This window comes from Salvelinus alpinus, chromosome 11, assembly GCF_045679555.1.
Source record: "Salvelinus alpinus chromosome 11, SLU_Salpinus.1, whole genome shotgun sequence".
Classification (NCBI taxonomy): Eukaryota; Metazoa; Chordata; class Actinopteri; order Salmoniformes; family Salmonidae; genus Salvelinus; species Salvelinus alpinus.
The window spans coordinates 74,942,951-74,970,640 of NC_092096.1; the positions used below are offsets into that span (position 1 = coordinate 74,942,951).

Consider the following 27,690-nt stretch of genomic DNA (forward strand, 5'->3'; position numbering starts at 1 on the left):
CTCCTCCTCTTTCTCTAGTCTCTCCTCTTTCTCTAGTCACTCCTCCTCTTTCTCTAGTCACTCCTCCTCTTTCTCTAGTCTCTCCTCCTCTTTCTCTAGTCACTCCTCCTCTTTCTCTAGTCTCTCCTCCTCTTTCTCTAGTCTCTCCTCCTCTTTCTCTAGGCTCTCCTCTTTCTCCAAACTCTCCTCCTCTTTCTCTAGGCTCTCCTCTTTCTCTAGTCTCTCCTCCTCTTTCTCTAGTCTCTCCTCTTTCTCCAGTCTCTCCTTTTTCTCCAGTCTCTCCTCCTCTTTCTCTAGTCTCTCCTCCTCTTTCTCTAGTCTCTCCTCCTCTTTCTCTAGTCTCTCCTCCTCTTTCTCTAGTCTCTCCTCCTCTTTCTCTAGGCTCTCCTCTTTCTCCAGTCTCTCCTCTTTCTCCAGTCTCTCCTCCTCTTTCTCTAGTCTCTCCTCCTCTTTCTCTAGTCTCTCCTCCTCTTTCTCTAGTCTCTCCTCCTCTTTCTCTAGTCTCTCCTCCTCTTTCTCCAGTCTCTCCTCCTCTTTCTCCAGTCTCTCCTCCTCTTTCTCTAGTCTCTCCTCCTCTTTCTCTAGTCTCTCCTCCTCTTTCTCCAGTCTCTCCTCCTCTTTCTCTAGTCTCTCCTCCTCTTTCTCTAGTCTCTCCTCCTCTTTCTCCAGTCTCTCCTCCTCTTTCTCCAGTCTCTCCTCCTACTTCTCCAGTCTCTCCTCCTACTTCTCCAGTCTCTCCTCCTCTATTATCTCCTCTCCCCTCTCCTGCTCCAAGTGAACACCACCATGTCATGTTAGTTTGTACCACATATACACAGTGTACATAACATTCAGAACACCTTCCTCATCTTGAGTTGCAGCCCCCCCTCTTGCCTTCAGAACAGCCTCAACTAGTCGTTGCATGGACTCTACAAGGTGTTGAAAGCGTTCCACAGGGATGCTGGACCATGTTGACTCCAAGGCTTCCCACAGTTGTCAAGTTGGCTGGATGTCCTTTGGGTGGTGGACCATTCTTGATTGACACAGGAAACTGTGTGAAAAACCCAGCAGCGTTGCAGTTCTTGACACAAACCAGTGCACCTGGCACCTACTACCATACCCTGTTCAAAGGCACTTAAATATGTTGTCCTTACCATTCACCCTCTGAATGGCACGCATACACAATCCATGTCTCAAGGCTTAAAAATCCTTCTTTAACCCGTCTCCTCCCCTTCATCTACACTGATTTAAAGTGGATTTAACAAGTGACATCAATAAGGGATCATAGTTTTCACCTGGATTCACCAGGTCAGTCTTTTGGAAAGAGCAGGTGTTCCTAATGTTTTGTCCACTCAGCGTATGTTGTGTGTGAATAGAGAATCTAACCATGGTTGCAATGACAGGCTATAACTCATTACTTCCATATGAGACACTGTCTCCAACAAGCTGGGTAGAGAGGACATGTTTTGTGTGGTGTGTGTGTTGTGTTGTGTAGTGTGTGTGTGTAGTGTGTGTGTGTTGTGTTGTGTAGTGTGTGTGTGTGTGTGACTGTGTAGTGTGAGTGTGTGTGTGTTATGTGGTGTGTGTGTGTGTGTGTGTGTGTGTGTGTGTGTGTGTGTGTGTGTTTGTGTGGTGTGTGTGTGTGTGTGTGTGTGTTTGTGTGGTGTGTGTGTGTGTGTGTGTGTGTGTGTGTGTGTGTGTGTGTGTTGTGTGGTGTGTGTGTGTGTGTGTGTGTGTGTGTGTGTGTGTGTAGTGTGTGTGTGGTAGCTACTCACCGTCGAGGGACAGCCAGTCCAGCTGAGAGCTGGGTAGAGACGAGGCGTTTCTAGCTCTGTATTCAAACAGAACAGACGAAGAGACAGACCCACTGTCCTCCACTATATAAAGAGATACCAACCCTGCCTCGTGGGCTAGAGGGAGGAGAGAGGGAGGGGGGAGGGGGAGGGGGAGGGGGAGGGGGAGGGGGGGAAGACAGAGAGAGGTAGGGGAGGAGAGAGGAAGACAGAGAGAGGGAGGGGAGGAGGGGGAAGACAGAGAGAGGTAGGGGAGGAGGGGGAAGACAGAGAGAGGTAGGGGAGGAGGGAGGAAGACAGAGATAGGGAGGGGAGGAGGGAGGAAGACAGAGAGAGGGAGGGGAGGAGAAGACAGAGAGATGTAGGAGAGGAAGGGAGAGAGCAGGAGAGAGGAGGGGGGAGAGGGGGAGATGAGGGAGAGAGGAGGGGGGAGAGGGGGAGATGAGGGAGAGGGAGGGAGAGAGAGAGAGGGAGGGGAGGAGAAGACAGAGAGATGTAGGAGAGGAAGGGAGAGAGCAGGAGAGAGGAGGGGGTCGAGGGGGAGATGAGGGAGAGAGGAGGGGGGAGAGGAGGAGATGAGGGCGAGGGAGGGAGAGAGAGAGAGAGGGGAGGAGAAGACAGAGAGATGTAGGAGAGGAAGGGAGAGAGCAGGAGAGAGGAGGGGGTCGAGGGGGAGATGAGGGAGAGAGGAGGGGGGAGAGGAGGAGATGAGGGCGAGGGAGGGAGAGAGAGAGGGAGGGGAGGAGAAGACAGAGAGATGTAGGAGAGGAAGGGAGAGAGCAGGAGAGAGGAGGGGGTCGAGGGGGAGATGAGGGAGAGAGGAGGGGGGAGAGGAGGAGATGAGGGCGAGGGAGGGAGAGAGAGAAGGGGATTAGAACATTAGTAAAGTCCAGAAGTTCAGGGTGTTGAGGAGGAAAACTCCCTCCAAGGATCAGGCAGAGATCATTATACAGTTAACAAGAGTTCAACCAATCCCACTCAGGATGAAGTCAAACAGTTAGACTGTCTCCTTTAGAGAAGAGCGATAAGGGGTCCTTGTCTCCTTTAGAGAAGAGCGATAAGGGGTCCTTGTCTCCTTTAGAGAAGAGCGATAAGGGGTCCTTGTCTCCTTTAGAGAAGAGCGATAAGGGGTCCTTGTCTCCTTTAGAGAAGAGCGATAAGGGGTCCTTGTCTCCTTTAGAGAAGAGCGATAAGGGGTCCTTGTCTCCTTTAGAGAAGAGCGATAAGGGGTACTTGTCTCCTTTAGAGAAGAGCGATAAGGGGTACTTGTCTCCTTTAGAGAAGAGCGATAAGGGGTCCTTGTCTCCTTTAGAGAAGAGCGATAAGGGGTCCTTGTCTCCTTTAGAGAAGAGCGATAAGGGGTCCTTGTCTCCTTTAGAGAAGAGCGATAAGGGGTACTTGTCTCCTTTAGAGAAGAGCGATAAGGGGTACTTGTCTCCTTTAGAGAAGAGCGATAAGGGGTACTTGTCTCCTTTAGAGAAGAGCGATAAGGGGTACTTGTCTCCTTTAGAGAAGAGCGATAAGGGGTCCTTGTCTCCTTAATCTACACAGCTGCTTCCAGAGAAGAGCGATAAGGGGTCCTTGTCTCCTTTAGAGAAGAGCGATAAGGGGTACTTGTCTCCTTTAGAGAAGAGCGATAAGGGGTCCTTGGATCCACTTCTTTAAAGTGTTGAACGATCAACAACAGGTTCCAGCCAGTTCTCACAGCCTGTGTGTCTAATATAGAGGAGTGATCCGATCTTTAAAACCTATTCATATACAAGAAGCATTCAATCGTGAGCTGGTGCCTCCAGTAACCTAAGAGACGAGGACCCAGTGGGGGAGGAGGGGACTGGACAGCTGATGCAGGACAAACATTCTACTGAAGCATTTACTAAGCTTTAGTGGGCACTGTAACAACCATTCTGCCATCTAGTGGATACAGTATCAACCATTCTGCCATCTACTGGATACAGTAACACAACCATTCTGCCATCTAGTGGACACAGTAACAACCATTCTGCCATCTAGTGGATACAGTAACAACCATTCTGCCATCTAGTGGATACAGTAACAACCATTCTGCCATCTAGTGGGCACAGTAACAACCATTCTGCCATCTAGTGGATACAGTAACAACCATTCTACCATCTAGTGGACACAGTAACAACCATTCTGCCATCTAGTGGATACAGTAACAACCATTCTGCCATCTAGTGGACACAGTAACAACCATTCTGCCATCTAGTGGATACAGTAACAACCATTCTGCCATCTACTGGATACAGTAACAACCATTCTACCATCTAGTGGGCACTGTAACAACCATTCTGCCATCTAGTGGATACAGTAACAACCATTCTGCCATCTACTGGATACAGTAACACAACCATTCTGCCATCTAGTGGACACAGTAACAACCATTCTACCATCTAGTGGACACAGTAACAACCATTCTGCCATCTAGTGGATACAGTAACAACCATTCTGCCATCTACTGGATACAGTAACACAACCATTCTGCCATCTAGTGGACACAGTAACAACCATTCTGCCATCTAGTGGATACAGTAACAACCATTCTGCCATCTAGTGGATACAGTAACAACCATTCTGCCATCTAGTGGATACAGTAACAACCATTCTGCCATCTACTGGATACAGTAACAACCATTCTGCCATCTAGTGGATACAGTAACAACCATTCTGCCATCTAGTGGACACAGTAACAACCATTCTGCCATCTAGTGGATACAGTAACAACCATTCTACCATCTAGTGGACACAGTAACAACAATTCTGCCATCTAGTGGATACAGTAACAACCATTCTGCCATCTAGTGGACACAGTAACAACCATTCTGCCATCTAGTGGATACAGTAACAACCATTCTGCCATCTAGTGGATACAGTAACAACCATTCTGCCATCTAGTGGATACAGTAACAACCATTCTGCCATCTACTGGATACAGTAACAACCATTCTGCCATCTAGTGGATACAGTAACAACCATTCTGCCATCTAGTGGACACAGTAACAACCATTCTGCCATCTAGTGGATACAGTAACAACCATTCTACCATCTAGTGGACACAGTAACAACCATTCTGCCATCTAGTGGATACAGTAACAACCATTCTGCCATCTAGTGGACACAGTAACAACCATTCTGCCATCTAGTGGATACAGTAACAACCATTCTGCCATCTACTGGATACAGTAACAACCATTCTACCATCTAGTGGGCACTGTAACAACCATTCTGCCATCTAGTGGATACAGTAACAACCATTCTGCCATCTACTGGATACAGTAACACAACCATTCTGCCATCTAGTGGACACAGTAACAACCATTCTACCATCTAGTGGACACAGTAACAACCATTCTGCCATCTAGTGGATACAGTAACAACCATTCTGCCATCTAGTGGATACAGTAACAACCATTCTGCCATCTAGTGGATACAGTAACAACCATTCTGCCATCTAGTGGATACAGTAACAACCATTCTGCCATCTAGTGGATACAGTAACAACCATTCTGCCATCTAGTGGATACAGTAACAACCATTCTGCCATCTAGTGGATACAGTAACAACCATTCTGCCATCTAGTGGATACAGTAACAACCATTCTGCCATCTAGTGGACACAGTAACAACCATTCTGCCATCTAGTGGACACAGTAACAACCATTCTGCCATCTAGTGGACACAGTAACAACCATTCTGCCATCTAGTGGACACAGTAACAACCATTCTGCCATCTAGTGGATACAGTAACAACCATTCTGCCATCTAGTGGATACAGTAACAACCATTCTGCCATCTAGTGGACACAGTAACAACCATTCTGCCATCTAGTGGACACAGTAACAACCATTCTGCCATCTAGTGGACACAGTAACAACCATTCTACCATCTAGTGGATACAGTAACAACCATTCTACCATCTAGTGGATACAGTAACAACCATTCTACCATCTAGTAGATACAGTAACAACCATTCTACCATCTAGTGGATACAGTAACAACCATTCTACCATCTAGTGGATACAGTAACAACCATTCTACCATCTAGTGGATACAGTAACAACCATTCTGCCATCTAGTGGATACAGTAACAACCATTCTGCCATCTAGTGGATACAGTAACAACCATTCTGCCATCTACTGGATACAGTAACAACCATTCTGCCATCTAGTGGATACAGTAACAACCATTCTGCCATCTAGTGGATACAGTAACAACCATTCTGCCATCTAGTGGACACAGTAACAACCATTCTGCCATCTAGTGGATACAGTAACAACCATTCTGCCATCTAGTGGACACAGTAACAACCATTCTGCCATCTAGTGGATACAGTAACAACCATTCTACCATCTAGTGGATACAGTAACAACCATTCTGCCATCTAGTGGATACAGTAACACGACCATTCTGCCATCTAGTGGATACAGTAACAACCATTCTGCCATCTAGTGGATACAGTAACAACCATTCTGCCATCTAGTGGATACAGTAACAACCATTCTACCATCTAGTGGGCACTGTAACAACCATTCTGCCATCTACTGGACACAGTAACAACCATTCTGCCATCTACTGGATACAGTAACAACCATTCTGCCATCTAGTGGATACAGTAACAACCATTCTGCCATCTAGTGGATACAGTAACAACCATTCTGCCATCTAGTGGATACAGTAACAACCATTCTGCCATCTAGTGGATACAGTAACAACCATTCTGCCATCTAGTGGATACAGTAACAACCATTCTGCCATCTACTGGATACAGTAACAACCATTCTGCCATCTAGTGGACACAGTAACAACCATTCTGCCATCTAGTGGACACAGTAACAACCATTCTACCATCTAGTGGATACAGTAACAACCATTCTGCCATCTAGTGGATACAGTAACAACCATTCTGCCATCTAGTGGATACAGTAACAACCATTCTGCCATCTAGTGGATACAGTAACAACCATTCTGCCATCTAGTGGATACAGTAACAACCATTCTGCCATCTAGTGGATACAGTAACAACCATTCTGCCATCTAGTGGACACAGTAACAACCATTCTGCCATCTAGTGGATACAGTAACAACCATTCTGCCATCTAGTGGACACAGTAACAACCATTCTGCCATCTAGTGGATACAGTAACAACCATTCTGCCATCTAGTGGATACAGTAACAACCATTCTGCCATCTAGTGGATACAGTAACACGACCATTCTGCCATCTAGTGGATACAGTAACAACCATTCTGCCATCTAGTGGATACAGTAACAACCATTCTACCATCTAGTGGGCACTGTAACAACCATTCTGCCATCTACTGGACACAGTAACAACCATTCTGCCATCTACTGGATACAGTAACAACCATTCTGCCATCTAGTGGATACAGTAACAACCATTCTGCATCTAGTGGATACAGTAACAACCATTCTGCCATCTAGTGGATACAGTAACAACCATTCTGCCATCTAGTGGACACAGTAACAACCATTCTGCCATCTAGTGGGCACAGTAACAACCATTCTGCCATCTACTGGATACAGTAACAACCATTCTGCCATCTAGTGGATACAGTAACAACCATTCTGCCATCTACTGGATACAGTAACAACCATTCTGCCATCTACTGGATACAGTAACAACCATTCTGCCATCTACTGGATACAGTAACAACCATTCTGCCATCTACTGGATACAGTAACAACCATTCTGCCATCTAGTGGATACAGTAACAACCATTCTGCCATCTACTGGATACAGTAACAACCATTCTGCCATCTACTGGATACAGTAACAACCATTCTGCCATCTAGTGGATACAGTAACAACCATTCTGCCATCTAGTGGATACAGTAACAACCATTCTGCCATCTAGTGGATACAGTAACAACCATTCTGCCATCTACTGGATACAGTAACAACCATTCTGCCATCTACTGGATACAGTAACAACCATTCTGCCATCTAGTGGATACAGTAACAACCATTCTACCATCTAGTGGATACAGTAACAACCATTCTGCCATCTAGTGGATACAGTAACAACCATTCTGCCATCTACTGGATACAGTAACAACCATTCTGCCATCTAGTGGATACAGTAACAACCATTCTGCCATCTAGTGGACACAGTAACAACCATTCTGCCATCTAGTGGATACAGTAACAACCATTCTGCCATCTAGTGGATACAGTAACAACCATTCTGCCATCTAGTGGATACAGTAACAACCATTCTGCCATCTAGTGGATACAGTAACAACCATTCTGCCATCTAGTGGATACAGTAACAACCATTCTGCCATCTAGTGGACACAGTAACAACCATTCTGCCATCTAGTGGACACAGTAACAACCATTCTGCCATCTAGTGGATACAGTAACAACCATTCTGCCATCTAGTGGATACAGTAACAACCATTCTGCCATCTAGTGGATACAGTAACAACCATTCTGCCATCTAGTGGACACAGTAACAACCATTCTGCCATCTAGTGGACACAGTAACAACCATTCTACCATCTAGTGGATACAGTAACAACCATTCTGCCATCTAGTGGATACAGTAACAACCATTCTGCCATCTAGTGGATACAGTAACAACCATTCTGCCATCTAGTGGATACAGTAACAACCATTCTGCCATCTAGTGGATACAGTAACAACCATTCTGCCATCTAGTGGATACAGTAACAACCATTCTGCCATCTAGTGGACACAGTAACAACCATTCTGCCATCTAGTGGATACAGTAACAACCATTCTGCCATCTAGTGGACACAGTAACAACCATTCTGCCATCTAGTGGATACAGTAACAACCATTCTGCCATCTAGTGGATACAGTAACAACCATTCTGCCATCTAGTGGATACAGTAACACGACCATTCTGCCATCTAGTGGATACAGTAACAACCATTCTGCCATCTAGTGGATACAGTAACAACCATTCTACCATCTAGTGGGCACTGTAACAACCATTCTGCCATCTACTGGACACAGTAACAACCATTCTGCCATCTACTGGATACAGTAACAACCATTCTGCCATCTAGTGGATACAGTAACAACCATTCTGCATCTAGTGGATACAGTAACAACCATTCTGCCATCTAGTGGATACAGTAACAACCATTCTGCCATCTAGTGGACACAGTAACAACCATTCTGCCATCTAGTGGGCACAGTAACAACCATTCTGCCATCTACTGGATACAGTAACAACCATTCTGCCATCTAGTGGATACAGTAACAACCATTCTGCCATCTACTGGATACAGTAACAACCATTCTGCCATCTACTGGATACAGTAACAACCATTCTGCCATCTACTGGATACAGTAACAACCATTCTGCCATCTACTGGATACAGTAACAACCATTCTGCCATCTAGTGGATACAGTAACAACCATTCTGCCATCTACTGGATACAGTAACAACCATTCTGCCATCTACTGGATACAGTAACAACCATTCTGCCATCTAGTGGATACAGTAACAACCATTCTGCCATCTAGTGGATACAGTAACAACCATTCTGCCATCTAGTGGATACAGTAACAACCATTCTGCCATCTACTGGATACAGTAACAACCATTCTGCCATCTACTGGATACAGTAACAACCATTCTGCCATCTAGTGGATACAGTAACAACCATTCTACCATCTAGTGGATACAGTAACAACCATTCTGCCATCTAGTGGATACAGTAACAACCATTCTGCCATCTACTGGATACAGTAACAACCATTCTGCCATCTAGTGGATACAGTAACAACCATTCTGCCATCTAGTGGGCACAGTAACAACCATTCTGCCATCTAGTGGATACAGTAACAACCATTCTGCCATCTAGTGGATACAGTAACAACCATTCTGCCATCTAGTGGATACAGTAACAACCATTCTGCCATCTAGTGGATACAGTAACAACCATTCTGCCATCTAGTGGATACAGTAACAACCATTCTGCCATCTAGTGGACACAGTAACAACCATTCTGCCATCTAGTGGACACAGTAACAACCATTCTGCCATCTAGTGGATACAGTAACAACCATTCTGCCATCTAGTGGATACAGTAACAACCATTCTGCCATCTAGTGGATACAGTAACAACCATTCTGCCATCTAGTGGATACAGTAACAACCATTCTGCCATCTAGTGGACACAGTAACAACCATTCTGCCATCTAGTGGACACAGTAACAACCATTCTGCCATCTAGTGGACACAGTAACAACCATTCTGCCATCTAGTGGATACAGTAACAACCATTCTGCCATCTAGTGGACACAGTAACAACCATTCTGCCATCTAGTGGATACAGTAACAACCATTCTACCATCTAGTGGATACAGTAACAACCATTCTGCCATCTAGTGGATACAGTAACACGACCATTCTGCCATCTAGTGGATACAGTAACAACCATTCTGCCATCTAGTGGATACAGTAACAACCATTCTGCCATCTAGTGGATACAGTAACAACCATTCTACCATCTAGTGGGCACTGTAACAACCATTCTGCCATCTACTGGACACAGTAACAACCATTCTGCCATCTACTGGATACAGTAACAACCATTCTGCCATCTAGTGGATACAGTAACAACCATTCTGCATCTAGTGGATACAGTAACAACCATTCTGCCATCTAGTGGATACAGTAACAACCATTCTGCCATCTACTGGATACAGTAACAACCATTCTGCCATCTAGTGGATACAGTAACAACCATTCTGCCATCTACTGGATACAGTAACAACCATTCTGCCATCTAGTGGACACAGTAACAACCATTCTGCCATCTAGTGGACACAGTAACAACCATTCTACCATCTAGTGGATACAGTAACAACCATTCTGCCATCTAGTGGACACAGTAACAACCATTCTGCCATCTAGTGGATACAGTAACAACCATTCTGCCATCTAGTGGATACAGTAACAACCATTCTGCCATCTAGTGGATACAGTAACAACCATTCTGCCATCTAGTGGATACAGTAACAACCATTCTGCCATCTAGTGGACACAGTAACAACCATTCTGCCATCTAGTGGACACAGTAACAACCATTCTGCCATCTAGTGGACACAGTAACAACCATTCTGCCATCTAGTGGATACAGTAACAACCATTCTGCCATCTAGTGGATACAGTAACAACCATTCTGCCATCTAGTGGACACAGTAACAACCATTCTGCCATCTAGTGGATACAGTAACAACCATTCTGCCATCTAGTGGACACAGTAACAACCATTCTGCCATCTAGTGGATACAGTAACAACCATTCTGCCATCTAGTGGACACAGTAACAACCATTCTGCCATCTAGTGGATACAGTAACAACCATTCTGCCATCTACTGGATACAGTAACAACCATTCTGCCATCTAGTGGACACAGTAACAACCATTCTGCCATCTAGTGGATACAGTAACAACCATTCTGCCATCTAGTGGACACAGTAACAACCATTCTGCCATCTAGTGGACACAGTAACAACCATTCTGCCATCTACTGGATACAGTAACACAACCATTCTGCCATCTAGTGGATACAGTAACAACCATTCTGCATCTAGTGGATACAGTAACAACCATTCTGCCATCTAGTGGATACAGTAACAACCATTCTGCCATCTACTGGATACAGTAACAACCATTCTGCCATCTAGTGGATACAGTAACAACCATTCTGCCATCTACTGGATACAGTAACAACCATTCTGCCATCTACTGGATACAGTAACACAACCATTCTGCCATCTAGTGGACACAGTAACAACCATTCTGCCATCTAGTGGATACAGTAACAACCATTCTGCCATCTAGTGGATACAGTAACAACCATTCTGCCATCTAGTGGATACAGTAACAACCATTCTGCCATCTAGTGGATACAGTAACAACCATTCTGCCATCTAGTGGATACAGTAACAACCATTCTGCCATCTAGTGGATACAGTAACAACCATTCTGCCATCTAGTGGATACAGTAACAACCATTCTGCCATCTAGTGGACACAGTAACAACCATTCTGCCATCTAGTGGATACAGTAACAACCATTCTGCCATCTAGTGGACACAGTAACAACCATTCTGCCATCTAGTGGATACAGTAACAACCATTCTGCCATCTAGTGGATACAGTAACAACCATTCTGCATCTAGTGGATACAGTAACAACCATTCTGCCATCTAGTGGATACAGTAACAACCATTCTGCCATCTACTGGATACAGTAACAACCATTCTGCCATCTACTGGATACAGTAACAACCATTCTGCCATCTAGTGGATACAGTAACAACCATTCTGCCATCTAGTGGATACAGTAACAACCATTCTGCCATCTAGTGGATACAGTAACAACCATTCTGCCATCTACTGGATACAGTAACAACCATTCTGCCATCTAGTGGATACAGTAACAACCATTCTACCATCTAGTGGATACAGTAACAACCATTCTGCCATCTAGTGGATACAGTAACAACCATTCTGCCATCTAGTGGACACAGTAACAACCATTCTGCCATCTAGTGGATACAGTAACAACCATTCTGCCATCTAGTGGATACAGTAACAACCATTCTGCCATCTAGTGGATACAGTAACAACCATTCTGCCATCTAGTGGATACAGTAACAACCATTCTGCCATCTAGTGGATACAGTAACAACCATTCTGCCATCTAGTGGATACAGTAACAACCATTCTGCCATCTAGTGGATACAGTAACAACCATTCTGCCATCTACTGGATACAGTAACAACCATTCTGCCATCTAGTGGATACAGTAACAACCATTCTGCCATCTAGTGGATACAGTAACAACCATTCTGCCATCTAGTGGATACAGTAACAACCATTCTGCCATCTAGTGGATACAGTAACAACCATTCTGCCATCTAGTGGATACAGTAACAACCATTCTGCCATCTAGTGGATACAGTAACAACCATTCTGCCATCTAGTGGATACAGTAACAACCATTCTGCCATCTAGTGGATACAGTAACAACCATTCTGCCATCTAGTGGATACAGTAACAACCATTCTGCCATCTACTGGATACAGTAACAACCATTCTGCCATCTAGTGGATACAGTAACAACCATTCTGCCATCTACTGGATACAGTAACAACCATTCTGCCATCTACTGGATACAGTAACACAACCATTCTGCCATCTAGTGGACACAGTAACAACCATTCTGCCATCTAGTGGATACAGTAACAACCATTCTGCCATCTAGTGGACACAGTAACATCCATTCTGCCATCTAGTGGACACAGTAACAACCATTCTGCCATCTAGTGGATACAGTAACAACCATTCTGCCATCTAGTGGACACAGTAACAACCATTCTGCCATCTAGTGGATACAGTAACAACCATTCTACCATCTAGTGGATACAGTAACAACCATTCTGCCATCTAGTGGATACAGTAACACGACCATTCTGCCATCTAGTGGATACAGTAACAACCATTCTGCCATCTAGTGGATACAGTAACAACCATTCTGCCATCTAGTGGATACAGTAACAACCATTCTACCATCTAGTGGGCACTGTAACAACCATTCTGCCATCTACTGGACACAGTAACAACCATTCTGCCATCTACTGGATACAGTAACAACCATTCTGCCATCTAGTGGATACAGTAACAACCATTCTGCATCTAGTGGATACAGTAACAACCATTCTGCCATCTAGTGGATACAGTAACAACCATTCTGCCATCTACTGGATACAGTAACAACCATTCTGCCATCTAGTGGATACAGTAACAACCATTCTGCCATCTACTGGATACAGTAACAACCATTCTGCCATCTAGTGGGCACAGTAACAACCATTCTGCCATCTAGTGGACACAGTAACAACCATTCTGCCATCTAGTGGATACAGTAACAACCATTCTGCCATCTAGTGGATACAGTAACAACCATTCTGCCATCTAGTGGATACAGTAACAACCATTCTGCCATCTAGTGGATACAGTAACAACCATTCTGCCATCTAGTGGATACAGTAACAACCATTCTGCCATCTAGTGGATACAGTAACAACCATTCTGCCATCTAGTGGACACAGTAACAACCATTCTGCCATCTAGTGGACACAGTAACAACCATTCTGCCATCTAGTGGACACAGTAACAACCATTCTGCCATCTAGTGGATACAGTAACAACCATTCTGCCATCTAGTGGATACAGTAACAACCATTCTGCCATCTAGTGGACACAGTAACAACCATTCTGCCATCTAGTGGATACAGTAACAACCATTCTGCCATCTAGTGGACACAGTAACAACCATTCTGCCATCTAGTGGATACAGTAACAACCATTCTGCCATCTAGTGGACACAGTAACAACCATTCTGCCATCTAGTGGATACAGTAACAACCATTCTGCCATCTAGTGGATACAGTAACAACCATTCTGCCATCTAGTGGACACAGTAACAACCATTCTGCCATCTAGTGGATACAGTAACAACCATTCTGCCATCTAGTGGACACAGTAACAACCATTCTGCCATCTAGTGGACACAGTAACAACCATTCTGCCATCTAGTGGACACAGTAACAACCATTCTGCCATCTAGTGGATACAGTAACAACCATTCTGCCATCTACTGGATACAGTAACAACCATTCTGCCATCTAGTGGACACAGTAACAACCATTCTGCCATCTAGTGGATACAGTAACAACCATTCTGCCATCTAGTGGATACAGTAACAACCATTCTGCCATCTAGTGGATACAGTAACAACCATTCTGCCATCTAGTGGATACAGTAACAACCATTCTGCCATCTAGTGGATACAGTAACAACCATTCTGCCATCTAGTGGATACAGTAACAACCATTCTGCCATCTAGTGGATACAGTAACAACCATTCTGCCATCTACTGGACACAGTAACAACCATTCTGCATCTAGTGGATACAGTAACAACCATTCTGCCATCTAGTGGACACAGTAACAACCATTCTGCCATCTACTGGATACAGTAACAACCATTCTGCCATCTAGTGGATACAGTAACAACCATTCTGCCATCTAGTGGATACAGTAACAACCATTCTGCCATCTAGTGGATACAGTAACAACCATTCTGCCATCTACTGGATACAGTAACAACCATTCTGCCATCTACTGGATACAGTAACAACCATTCTGCCATCTAGTGGATACAGTAACAACCATTCTGCATCTAGTGGATACAGTAACAACCATTCTGCCATCTAGTGGATACAGTAACAACCATTCTGCCATCTACTGGATACAGTAACAACCATTCTGCCATCTAGTGGATACAGTAACAACCATTCTGCCATCTAGTGGATACAGTAACAACCATTCTGCCATCTAGTGGATACAGTAACAACCATTCTGCCATCTAGTGGACACAGTAACAACCATTCTGCCATCTACTGGATACAGTAACAACCATTCTGCCATCTACTGGATACAGTAACAACCATTCTGCCATCTAGTGGATACAGTAACAACCATTCTGCCATCTAGTGGATACAGTAACAACCATTCTGCCATCTAGTGGATACAGTAACAACCATTCTGCCATCTAGTGGATACAGTAACAACCATTCTGCCATCTAGTGGATACAGTAACAACCATTCTGCCATCTACTGGATACAGTAACAACCATTCTGCCATCTACTGGATACAGTAACAACCATTCTGCCATCTACTGGATACAGTAACAACCATTCTGCCATCTAGTGGATACAGTAACAACCATTCTGCCATCTACTGGATACAGTAACAACCATTCTGCCATCTAGTGGATACAGTAACAACCATTCTGCCATCTACTGGATACAGTAACAACCATTCTGCCATCTAGTGGATACAGTAACAACCATTCTGCCATCTAGTGGATACAGTAACAACCATTCTGCATCTAGTGGATACAGTAACAACCATTCTGCCATCTAGTGGATACAGTAACAACCATTCTGCCATCTACTGGATACAGTAACAACCATTCTGCCATCTAGTGGATACAGTAACAACCATTCTGCCATCTACTGGATACAGTAACAACCATTCTGCCATCTACTGGATACAGTAACACAACCATTCTGCCATCTAGTGGACACAGTAACAACCATTCTGCCATCTAGTGGATACAGTAACAACCATTCTGCCATCTAGTGGACACAGTAACAACCATTCTGCCATCTAGTGGACACAGTAACAACCATTCTGCCATCTACTGGATACAGTAACAACCATTCTGCCATCTAGTGGATACAGTAACAACCATTCTGCATCTAGTGGATACAGTAACAACCATTCTGCCATCTAGTGGATACAGTAACAACCATTCTGCCATCTACTGGATACAGTAACAACCATTCTGCCATCTAGTGGATACAGTAACAACCATTCTGCCATCTAGTGGATACAGTAACAACCATTCTGCCATCTACTGGATACAGTAACAACCATTCTGCCATCTAGTGGATACAGTAACAACCATTCTGCCATCTAGTGGATACAGTAACAACCATTCTGCCATCTAGTGGACACAGTAACAACCATTCTGCCATCTAGTGGATACAGTAACAACCATTCTGCCATCTACTGGATACAGTAACAACCATTCTGCCATCTACTGGATACAGTAACACAACCATTCTGCCATCTAGTGGACACAGTAACAACCATTCTGCCATCTAGTGGATACAGTAACAACCATTCTGCCATCTAGTGGATACAGTAACAACCATTCTGCCATCTACTGGATACAGTAACAACCATTCTGCCATCTACTGGATACAGTAACAACCATTCTGCCATCTAGTGGACACAGTAACAACCATTCTGCCATCTAGTGGATACAGTAACAACCATTCTGCCATCTACTGGATACAGTAACACAACCATTCTGCCATCTAGTGGACACAGTAACAACCATTCTGCCATCTAGTGGATACAGTAACAACCATTCTGCCATCTAGTGGATACAGTAACAACCATTCTGCCATCTAGTGGACACAGTAACAACCATTCTGCCATCTAGTGGACACAGTAACAACCATTCTGCCATCTAGTGGATACAGTAACAACCATTCTGCCATCTAGTGGACACAGTAACAACCATTCTACCATCTAGTGGATACAGTAACAACCATTCTACCATCTAGTGGATACAGTAACAACCATTCTACCATCTAGTGGATACAGTAACAACCATTCTACCATCTAGTGGATACAGTAACAACCATTCTACCATCTAGTGGATACAGTAACAACCATTCTGCCATCTAGTGGATACAGTAACAACCATTCTGCCATCTAGTGGATACAGTAACAACCATTCTGCCATCTAGTGGATACAGTAACAACCATTCTGCCATCTAGTGGATACAGTAACAACCATTCTGCCATCTAGTGGATACAGTAACAACCATTCTGCCATCTAGTGGACACAGTAACAACCATTCTGCCATCTAGTGGATACAGTAACAACCATTCTGCCATCTAGTGGACACAGTAACAACCATTCTGCCATCTAGTGGATACAGTAACAACCATTCTGCCATCTAGTGGATACAGTAACAACCATTCTGCCATCTAGTGGATACAGTAACACGACCATTCTGCCATCTAGTGGATACAGTAACAACCATTCTGCCATCTAGTGGATACAGTAACAACCATTCTGCCATCTAGTGGATACAGTAACAACCATTCTACCATCTAGTGGGCACTGTAACAACCATTCTGCCATCTACTGGACACAGTAACAACCATTCTGCCATCTACTGGATACAGTAACAACCATTCTGCCATCTAGTGGATACAGTAACAACCATTCTGCCATCTAGTGGATACAGTAACAACCATTCTGCCATCTAGTGGATACAGTAACAACCATTCTGCCATCTAGTGGACACAGTAACAACCATTCTGCCATCTAGTGGGCACAGTAACAACCATTCTGCCATCTACTGGATACAGTAACAACCATTCTGCCATCTAGTGGATACAGTAACAACCATTCTGCCATCTACTGGATACAGTAACAACCATTCTGCCATCTACTGGATACAGTAACAACCATTCTGCCATCTACTGGATACAGTAACAACCATTCTGCCATCTACTGGATACAGTAACAACCATTCTGCCATCTAGTGGATACAGTAACAACCATTCTGCCATCTACTGGATACAGTAACAACCATTCTGCCATCTACTGGATACAGTAACAACCATTCTGCCATCTAGTGGATACAGTAACAACCATTCTGCCATCTACTGGATACAGTAACAACCATTCTGCCATCTACTGGATACAGTAACAACCATTCTGCCATCTACTGGATACAGTAACAACCATTCTGCCATCTAGTGGATACAGTAACAACCATTCTACCATCTAGTGGATACAGTAACAACCATTCTGCCATCTAGTGGATACAGTAACAACCATTCTGCCATCTACTGGATACAGTAACAACCATTCTGCCATCTAGTGGATACAGTACCAACCATTCTGCCATCTAGTGGGCACAGTAACAACCATTCTGCCATCTAGTGGATACAGTAACAACCATTCTGCCATCTAGTGGATACAGTAACAACCATTCTGCCATCTAGTGGATACAGTAACAACCATTCTGCCATCTAGTGGATACAGTAACAACCATTCTGCCATCTAGTGGATACAGTAACAACCATTCTGCCATCTAGTGGACACAGTAACAACCATTCTACCATCTAGTGGACACAGTAACAACCATTCTGCCATCTAGTGGATACAGTAACAACCATTCTGCCATCTAGTGGATACAGTAACAACCATTCTGCCATCTAGTGGATACAGTAACAACCATTCTACCATCTAGTGGATACAGTAACAACCATTCTGCCATCTAGTGGACACAGTAACAACCATTCTGCCATCTAGTGGACACAGTAACAACCATTCTGCCATCTAGTGGACACAGTAACAACCATTCTGCCATCTAGTGGATACAGTAACAACCATTCTGCCATCTAGTGGACACAGTAACAACCATTCTGCCATCTAGTGGATACAGTAACAACCATTCTACCATCTAGTGGATACAGTAACAACCATTCTGCCATCTAGTGGATACAGTAACACGACCATTCTGCCATCTAGTGGATACAGTAACAACCATTCTGCCATCTAGTGGATACAGTAACAACCATTCTGCCATCTAGTGGATACAGTAACAACCATTCTACCATCTAGTGGGCACTGTAACAACCATTCTGCCATCTACTGGACACAGTAACAACCATTCTGCCATCTACTGGATACAGTAACAACCATTCTGCCATCTAGTGGATACAGTAACAACCATTCTGCATCTAGTGGATACAGTAACAACCATTCTGCCATCTAGTGGATACAGTAACAACCATTCTGCCATCTACTGGATACAGTAACAACCATTCTGCCATCTAGTGGATACAGTAACAACCATTCTGCCATCTACTGGATACAGTAACAACCATTCTGCCATCTAGTGGGCACAGTAACAACCATTCTGCCATCTAGTGGACACAGTAACAACCATTCTGCCATCTAGTGGATACAGTAACAACCATTCTGCCATCTAGTGGGCACAGTAACAACCATTCTGCCATCTAGTGGATACAGTAACAACCATTCTGCCATCTAGTGGACACAGTAACAATCATTCTGCCATCTAGTGGACACAGTAACAACCATTCTGCCATCTACTGGATACAGTAACAACCATTCTGCCATCTAGTGGATACAGTAACAACCATTCTGCCATCTAGTGGATACAGTAACAACCATTCTGCCATCTAGTGGATACAGTAACAACCATTCTGCCATCTAGTGGATACAGTAACAACCATTCTGCCATCTAGTGGATACAGTAACAACCATTCTGCCATCTAGTGGACACAGTAACAACCATTCTGCCATCTAGTGGACACAGTAACAACCATTCTGCCATCTAGTGGATACAGTAACAACCATTCTGCCATCTAGTGGACACAGTAACAACCATTCTGCCATCTAGTGGATACAGTAACAACCATTCTGCCATCTAGTGGACACAGTAACAACCATTCTGCCATCTAGTGGATACAGTAACAACCATTCTGCCATCTAGTGGACACAGTAACAACCATTCTGCCATCTAGTGGATACAGTAACAACCATTCTGCCATCTACTGGATACAGTAACAACCATTCTGCCATCTAGTGGACACAGTAACAACCATTCTGCCATCTAGTGGATACAGTAACAACCATTCTGCCATCTAGTGGACACAGTAACAACCATTCTGCCATCTAGTGGACACAGTAACAACCATTCTGCCATCTACTGGATACAGTAACAACCATTCTGCCATCTAGTGGATACAGTAACAACCATTCTGCCATCTAGTGGATACAGTAACAACCATTCTGCCATCTAGTGGATACAGTAACAACCATTCTGCCATCTACTGGATACAGTAACAACCATTCTGCCATCTAGTGGATACAGTAACAACCATTCTGCCATCTACTGGATACAGTAACAACCATTCTGCCATCTACTGGATACAGTAACACAACCATTCTGCCATCTAGTGGACACAGTAACAACCATTCTGCCATCTAGTGGATACAGTAACAACCATTCTGCCATCTAGTGGATACAGTAACAACCATTCTGCCATCTAGTGGATACAGTAACAACCATTCTGCCATCTAGTGGATACAGTAACAACCATTCTGCCATCTAGTGGATACAGTAACAACCATTCTGCATCTAGTGGATACAGTAACAACCATTCTGCCATCTAGTGGATACAGTAACAACCATTCTGCCATCTACTGGACACAGTAACAACCATTCTGCATCTAGTGGATACAGTAACAACCATTCTGCCATCTACTGGACACAGTAACAACCATTCTGCATCTAGTGGATACAGTAACAACCATTCTGCCATCTAGTGGACACAGTAACAACCATTCTGCCATCTACTGGATACAGTAACAACCATTCTGCATCTAGTGGATAAAGTAACAACCATTCTGCCATCTAGTGGATACAGTAACAACCATTCTGCCATCTACTGGACACAGTAACAACCATTCTGCATCTAGTGGATACAGTAACAACCATTCTGCCATCTACTGGACACAGTAACAACCATTCTGCATCTAGTGGATACAGTAACAACCATTCTGCCATCTAGTGGACACAGTAACAACCATTCTGCCATCTACTGGATACAGTAACAACCATTCTGCCATCTAGTGGATACAGTAACAACCATTCTGCCATCTAGTGGATACAGTAACAACCATTCTGCCATCTAGTGGATACAGTAACAACCATTCTGCCATCTACTGGATACAGTAACAACCATTCTGCCATCTAGTGGATACAGTAACAACCATTCTGCATCTAGTGGATACAGTAACAACCATTCTGCCATCTAGTGGATACAGTAACAACCATTCTGCCATCTACTGGATACAGTAACAACCATTCTGCCATCTACTGGATACAGTAACAACCATTCTGCCATCTACTGGATACAGTAACAACCATTCTGCCATCTAGTGGATACAGTAACAACCATTCTGCCATCTAGTGGACACAGTAACAACCATTCTGCCATCTACTGGATACAGTAACAACCATTCTGCCATCTACTGGATACAGTAACAACCATTCTGCCATCTAGTGGATACAGTAACAACCATTCTGCATCTAGTGGATACAGTAACAACCATTCTGCATCTAGTGGACACAGTAACAACCATTCTGCCATCTAGTGGATACAGTAACAACCATTCTGCCATCTACTGGATACAGTAACAACCATTCTGCCATCTACTGGATACAGTAACAACCATTCTGCCATCTAGTGGATACAGTAACAACCATTCTGCCATCTACTGGATACAGTAACAACCATTCTGCCATCTAGTGGATACAGTAACAACCATTCTGCCATCTACTGGATACAGTAACAACCATTCTGCCATCTACTGGATACAGTAACAACCATTCTGCCATCTAGTGGATACAGTAACAACCATTCTGCATCTAGTGGATACAGTAACAACCATTCTGCCATCTAGTGGATACAGTAACAACCATTATGCCATCTACTGGATACAGTAACAACCATTCTGCCATCTAGTGGATACAGTAACAACCATTCTGCCATCTACTGGATACAGTAACAACCATTCTGCCATCTACTGGATACAGTAACACAACCATTCTGCCATCTAGTGGACACAGTAACAACCATTCTGCCATCTAGTGGATACAGTAACAACCATTCTGCCATCTAGTGGACACAGTAACAACCATTCTGCCATCTAGTGGATACAGTAACAACCATTCTGCCATCTACTGGATACAGTAACAACCATTCTGCCATCTAGTGGATACAGTAACAACCATTCTGCATCTAGTGGATACAGTAACAACCATTCTGCCATCTAGTGGATACAGTAACAACCATTCTGCCATCTACTGGATACAGTAACAACCATTCTGCCATCTAGTGGATACAGTAACAACCATTCTGCCATCTAGTGGATACAGTAACAACCATTCTGCCATCTAGTGGACACAGTAACAACCATTCTGCCATCTAGTGGATACAGTAACAACCATTCTGCCATCTACTGGATACAGTAACACAACCATTCTGCCATCTAGTGGACACAGTAACAACCATTCTGCCATCTAGTGGACACAGTAACAACCATTCTGCCATCTAGTGGATACAGTAACAACCATTCTGCCATCTAGTGGATACAGTAACACAACCATTCTGCCATCTACTGGATACAGTAACACAACCATTCTGCCATCTAGTGGACACAGTAACACAACCATTCTGCCATCTAGTGGACACAGTAACAACCATTCTGCCATCTAGTGGATACAGTAACAACCATTCTGCCATCTAGTGGATACAGTAACAACCATTCTGCCATCTAGTGGACACAGTAACAACCATTCTGCCATCTAGTGGACACAGTAACAACCATTCTGCCATCTAGTGGATACAGTAACAACCATTCTGCCATCTAGTGGACACAGTAACAACCATTCTGCCATCTAGTGGATACAGTAACAACCATTCTGCCATCTAGTGGACACAGTAACAACCATTCTGCCATCTAGTGGATACAGTAACAACCATTCTGCCATCTAGTGGACACAGTAACAACCATTCTGCCATCTAGTGGATACAGTAACAACCATTCTGCCATCTAGTGGACACAGTAACAACCATTCTGCCATCTAGTGGACACAGTAACAACCATTCTGCCATCTAGTGGATACAGTAACAACCATTCTGCCATCTAGTGGATACAGTAACAACCATTCTGCCATCTAGTGGACACAGTAACAACCATTCTGCCATCTAGTGGATACAGTAACAACCATTCTGCCATCTAGTGGATACAGTAACAACCATTCTGCCATCTAGTGGACACAGTAACAACCATTCTGCCATCTAGTGGATACAGTAACAACCATTCTGCCATCTAGTGGACACAGTAACAACCATTCTGCCATCTAGTGGGCACAGTAACAACCATTCTGCCATCTAGTGGATACAGTAACAACCATTCTACCATCTAGTGGACACAGTAACAACCATTCTGCCATCTAGTGGATACAGTAACAACCATTCTGCCATCTAGTGGACACAGTAACAACCATTCTGCCATCTAGTGGACACAGTAACAACCATTCTGCCATCTAGTGGATACAGTAACAACCATTGTGCCATCTAGTGGATACAGTAACAACCATTCTGCCATCTAGTGGGCACAGTAACAACCATTCTGCCATCTAGTGGATACAGTAACAACCATTGTGCCATCTAGTGGATACAGTAACAACCATTCTGCCATCTAGTGGGCACAGTAACAACCATTCTGCCATCTAGTGGATACAGTAACAACCATTCTGCCATCTAGTGGACACAGTAACAACCATTCTGCCATCTAGTGGATACAGTAACAACCATTCTGCCATCTAGTGGATACAGTAACAACCATTCTGCCATCTAGTGGACACAGTAACAACCATTCTGCCATCTAGTGGACACAGTAACAACCATTCTGCCATCTAGTGGACACAGTAACAACCATTCTGCCATCTAGTGGATACAGTAACAACCATTCTGCCATCTAGTGGATACAGTAACAACCATTCTGCCATCTAGTGGATACAGTAACAACCATTCTGCCATCTAGTGGATACAGTAACAACCATTCTGCCATCTAGTGGATACAGTAACAACCATTCTGCCATCTACTGGATACAGTAACAACCATTCTGCCATCTACTGGATACAGTAACAACCATTCTGCCATCTACTGGATACAGTAACAACCATTCTGCCATCTAGTGGATACAGTAACAACCATTCTGCCATCTAGTGGACACAGTAACAACCATTCTGCCATCTACTGGATACAGTAACAACCATTCTGCCATCTACTGGATACAGTAACAACCATTCTGCCATCTAGTGGATACAGTAACAACCATTCTGCCATCTAGTGGATACAGTAACAACCATTCTGCCATCTAGTGGACACAGTAACAACCATTCTGCCATCTAGTGGATACAGTAACAACCATTCTGCCATCTACTGGATACAGTAACAACCATTCTGCCATCTACTGGATACAGTAACAACCATTCTGCCATCTACTGGATACAGTAACAACCATTTTGCCATCTACTGGATACAGTAACAACCATTCTGCCATCTAGTGGATACAGTAACAACCATTCTGCCATCTACTGGATACAGTAACAACCATTCTGCCATCTACTGGATACAGTAACAACCATTCTGCCATCTAGTGGATACAGTAACAACCATTCTGCCATCTAGTGGATACAGTAACAACCATTCTGCCATCTAGTGGATACAGTAACAACCATTCTGCCATCTACTGGATACAGTAACAACCATTCTGCCATCTAGTGGATACAGTAACAACCATTCTGCCATCTACTGGATACAGTAACAACCATTCTGCCATCTACTGGATACAGTAACACAACCATTCTGCCATCTAGTGGACACAGTAACAACCATTCTGCCATCTAGTGGATACAGTAACAACCATTCTGCCATCTAGTGGACACAGTAACAACCATTCTGCCATCTAGTGGATACAGTAACAACCATTCTGCCATCTAGTGGATACAGTAACAACCATTCTGCCATCTAGTGGATACAGTAACAACCATTCTGCCATCTAGTGGATACAGTAACAACCATTCTGCCATCTAGTGGATACAGTAACAACCATTCTGCCATCTACTGGATACAGTAACAACCATTCTGCCATCTAGTGGATACAGTAACAACCATTCTGCCATCTAGTGGATACAGTAACAACCATTCTGCCATCTAGTGGACACAGTAACAACCATTCTGCCATCTAGTGGATACAGTAACAACCATTCTGCCATCTACTGGATACAGTAACACAACCATTCTGCCATCTAGTGGACACAGTAACAACCATTCTGCCATCTAGTGGACACAGTAACAACCATTCTGCCATCTAGTGGATACAGTAACAACCATTCTGCCATCTAGTGGATACAGTAACACAACCATTCTGCCATCTACTGGATACAGTAACACAACCATTCTGCCATCTAGTGGACACAGTAACACAACCATTCTGCCATCTAGTGGACACAGTAACAACCATTCTGCCATCTAGTGGATACAGTAACAACCATTCTGCCATCTAGTGGATACAGTAACAACCATTCTGCCATCTAGTGGACACAGTAACAACCATTCTGCCATCTAGTGGACACAGTAACAACCATTCTGCCATCTAGTGGATACAGTAACAACCATTCTGCCATCTAGTGGACACAGTAACAACCATTCTGCCATCTAGTGGATACAGTAACAACCATTCTGCCATCTAGTGGACACAGTAACAACCATTCTGCCATCTAGTGGATACAGTAACAACCATTCTGCCATCTAGTGGGCACAGTAACAACCATTCTGCCATCTAGTGGATACAGTAACAACCATTCTGCCATCTAGTGGACACAGTAACAACCATTCTGCCATCTAGTGGACACAGTAACAACCATTCTGCCATCTAGTGGATACAGTAACAACCATTCTGCCATCTAGTGGATACAGTAACAACCATTCTGCCATCTAGTGGACACAGTAACAACCATTCTGCCATCTAGTGGATACAGTAACAACCATTCTGCCATCTAGTGGATACAGTAACAACCATTCTGCCATCTAGTGGACACAGTAACAACCATTCTGCCATCTAGTGGATACAGTAACAACCATTCTGCCATCTAGTGGACACAGTAACAACCATTCTGCCATCTAGTGGGCACAGTAACAACCATTCTGCCATCTAGTGGATACAGTAACAACCATTCTGCCATCTAGTGGACACAGTAACAACCATTCTGCCATCTAGTGGATACAGTAACAACCATTCTGCCATCTAGTGGACACAGTAACAACCATTCTGCCATCTAGTGGGCACAGTAACAACCATTCTGCCATCTAGTGGATACAGTAACAACCATTGTGCCATCTAGTGGATACAGTAACAACCATTCTGCCATCTAGTGGGCACAGTAACAACCATTCTGCCATCTAGTGGATACAGTAACAACCATTCTGCCATCTAGTGGATACAGTAACAACCATTCTGCCATCTAGTGGATACAGTAACAACCATTCTACCATCTAGTGGATACAGTAACAACCATTCTGCCATCTAGTGGACACAGTAACAACCATTCTGCCATCTAGTGGATACAGTAACAACCATTCTGCCATCTAGTGGATACAGTAACAACCATTCTGCCATCTAGTGGACACAGTAACAACCATTCTGCCATCTAGTGGACACAGTAACAACCATTCTGCCATCTAGTGGACACAGTAACAACCATTCTGCCATCTAGTGGATACAGTAACAACCATTCTGCCATCTAGTGGATACAGTAACAACCATTCTGCCATCTAGTGGATACAGTAAAAACCATTCTGCCATCTAGTGGATACAGTAACAACCATTCTGCCATCTAGTGGACACAGTAACAACCATTCTGCCATCTAGTGGATACAGTAACAACCATTCTGCCATCTAGTGGACACAGTAACAACCATTCTGCCATCTAGTGGACACAGTAACAACCATTCTGCCATCTAGTGGACACAGTAACAACCATTCTGCCATCTAGTGGATACAGTAACAACCATTCTGCCATCTAGTGGATACAGTAACAACCATTCTGCCATCTAGTGGACACAGTAACAACCATTCTGCCATCTAGTGGATACAGTAACAACCATTCTGCCATCTAGTGGACACAGTAACAACCATTCTGCCATCTAGTGGATACAGTAACAACCATTCTGCCATCTAGTGGATACAGTAACAACCATTCTGCCATCTAGTGGATACAGTAACAACCATTCTGCCATCTAGTGGACACAGTAACAACCCTTCTGCCATCTAGTGGACACAGTAACAACCATTCTGCCATCTAGTGGACACAGTAACAACCATTCTGCCATCTAGTGGATACAGTAACAACCATTCTGCCATCTAGTGGATACAGTAACAACCATTCTGCCATCTAGTGGATACAGTAACAACCATTCTGCCATCTAGTGGACACAGTAACAACCATTCTGCCATCTAGTGGATACAGTAACAACCATTCTGCCATCTAGTGGATACAGTAACAACCATTCTGCCATCTAGTGGACACAGTAACAACCATTCTGCCATCTAGTGGATA

The 27,690-nt window shown here is 43.7% G+C and overlaps 1 protein-coding gene across 4 annotated transcripts in view; it reads right to left on the reverse strand.

Annotated features, from left to right (window-relative positions):
- camta2 (calmodulin binding transcription activator 2) overlaps positions 1-27,690 on the reverse strand; it is a 155,298-nt gene that overhangs the window by 51,563 nt on the left and 76,045 nt on the right. For all 4 annotated transcript variants that reach the window (XM_071334260.1, XM_071334262.1, XM_071334261.1 and 1 more), the window contains one exon: positions 1,755-1,889. In XM_071334260.1, the coding sequence (XP_071190361.1) occupies positions 1,755-1,889 (135 nt within the window). The remainder of the gene's footprint in view (positions 1-1,754; positions 1,890-27,690) is intronic.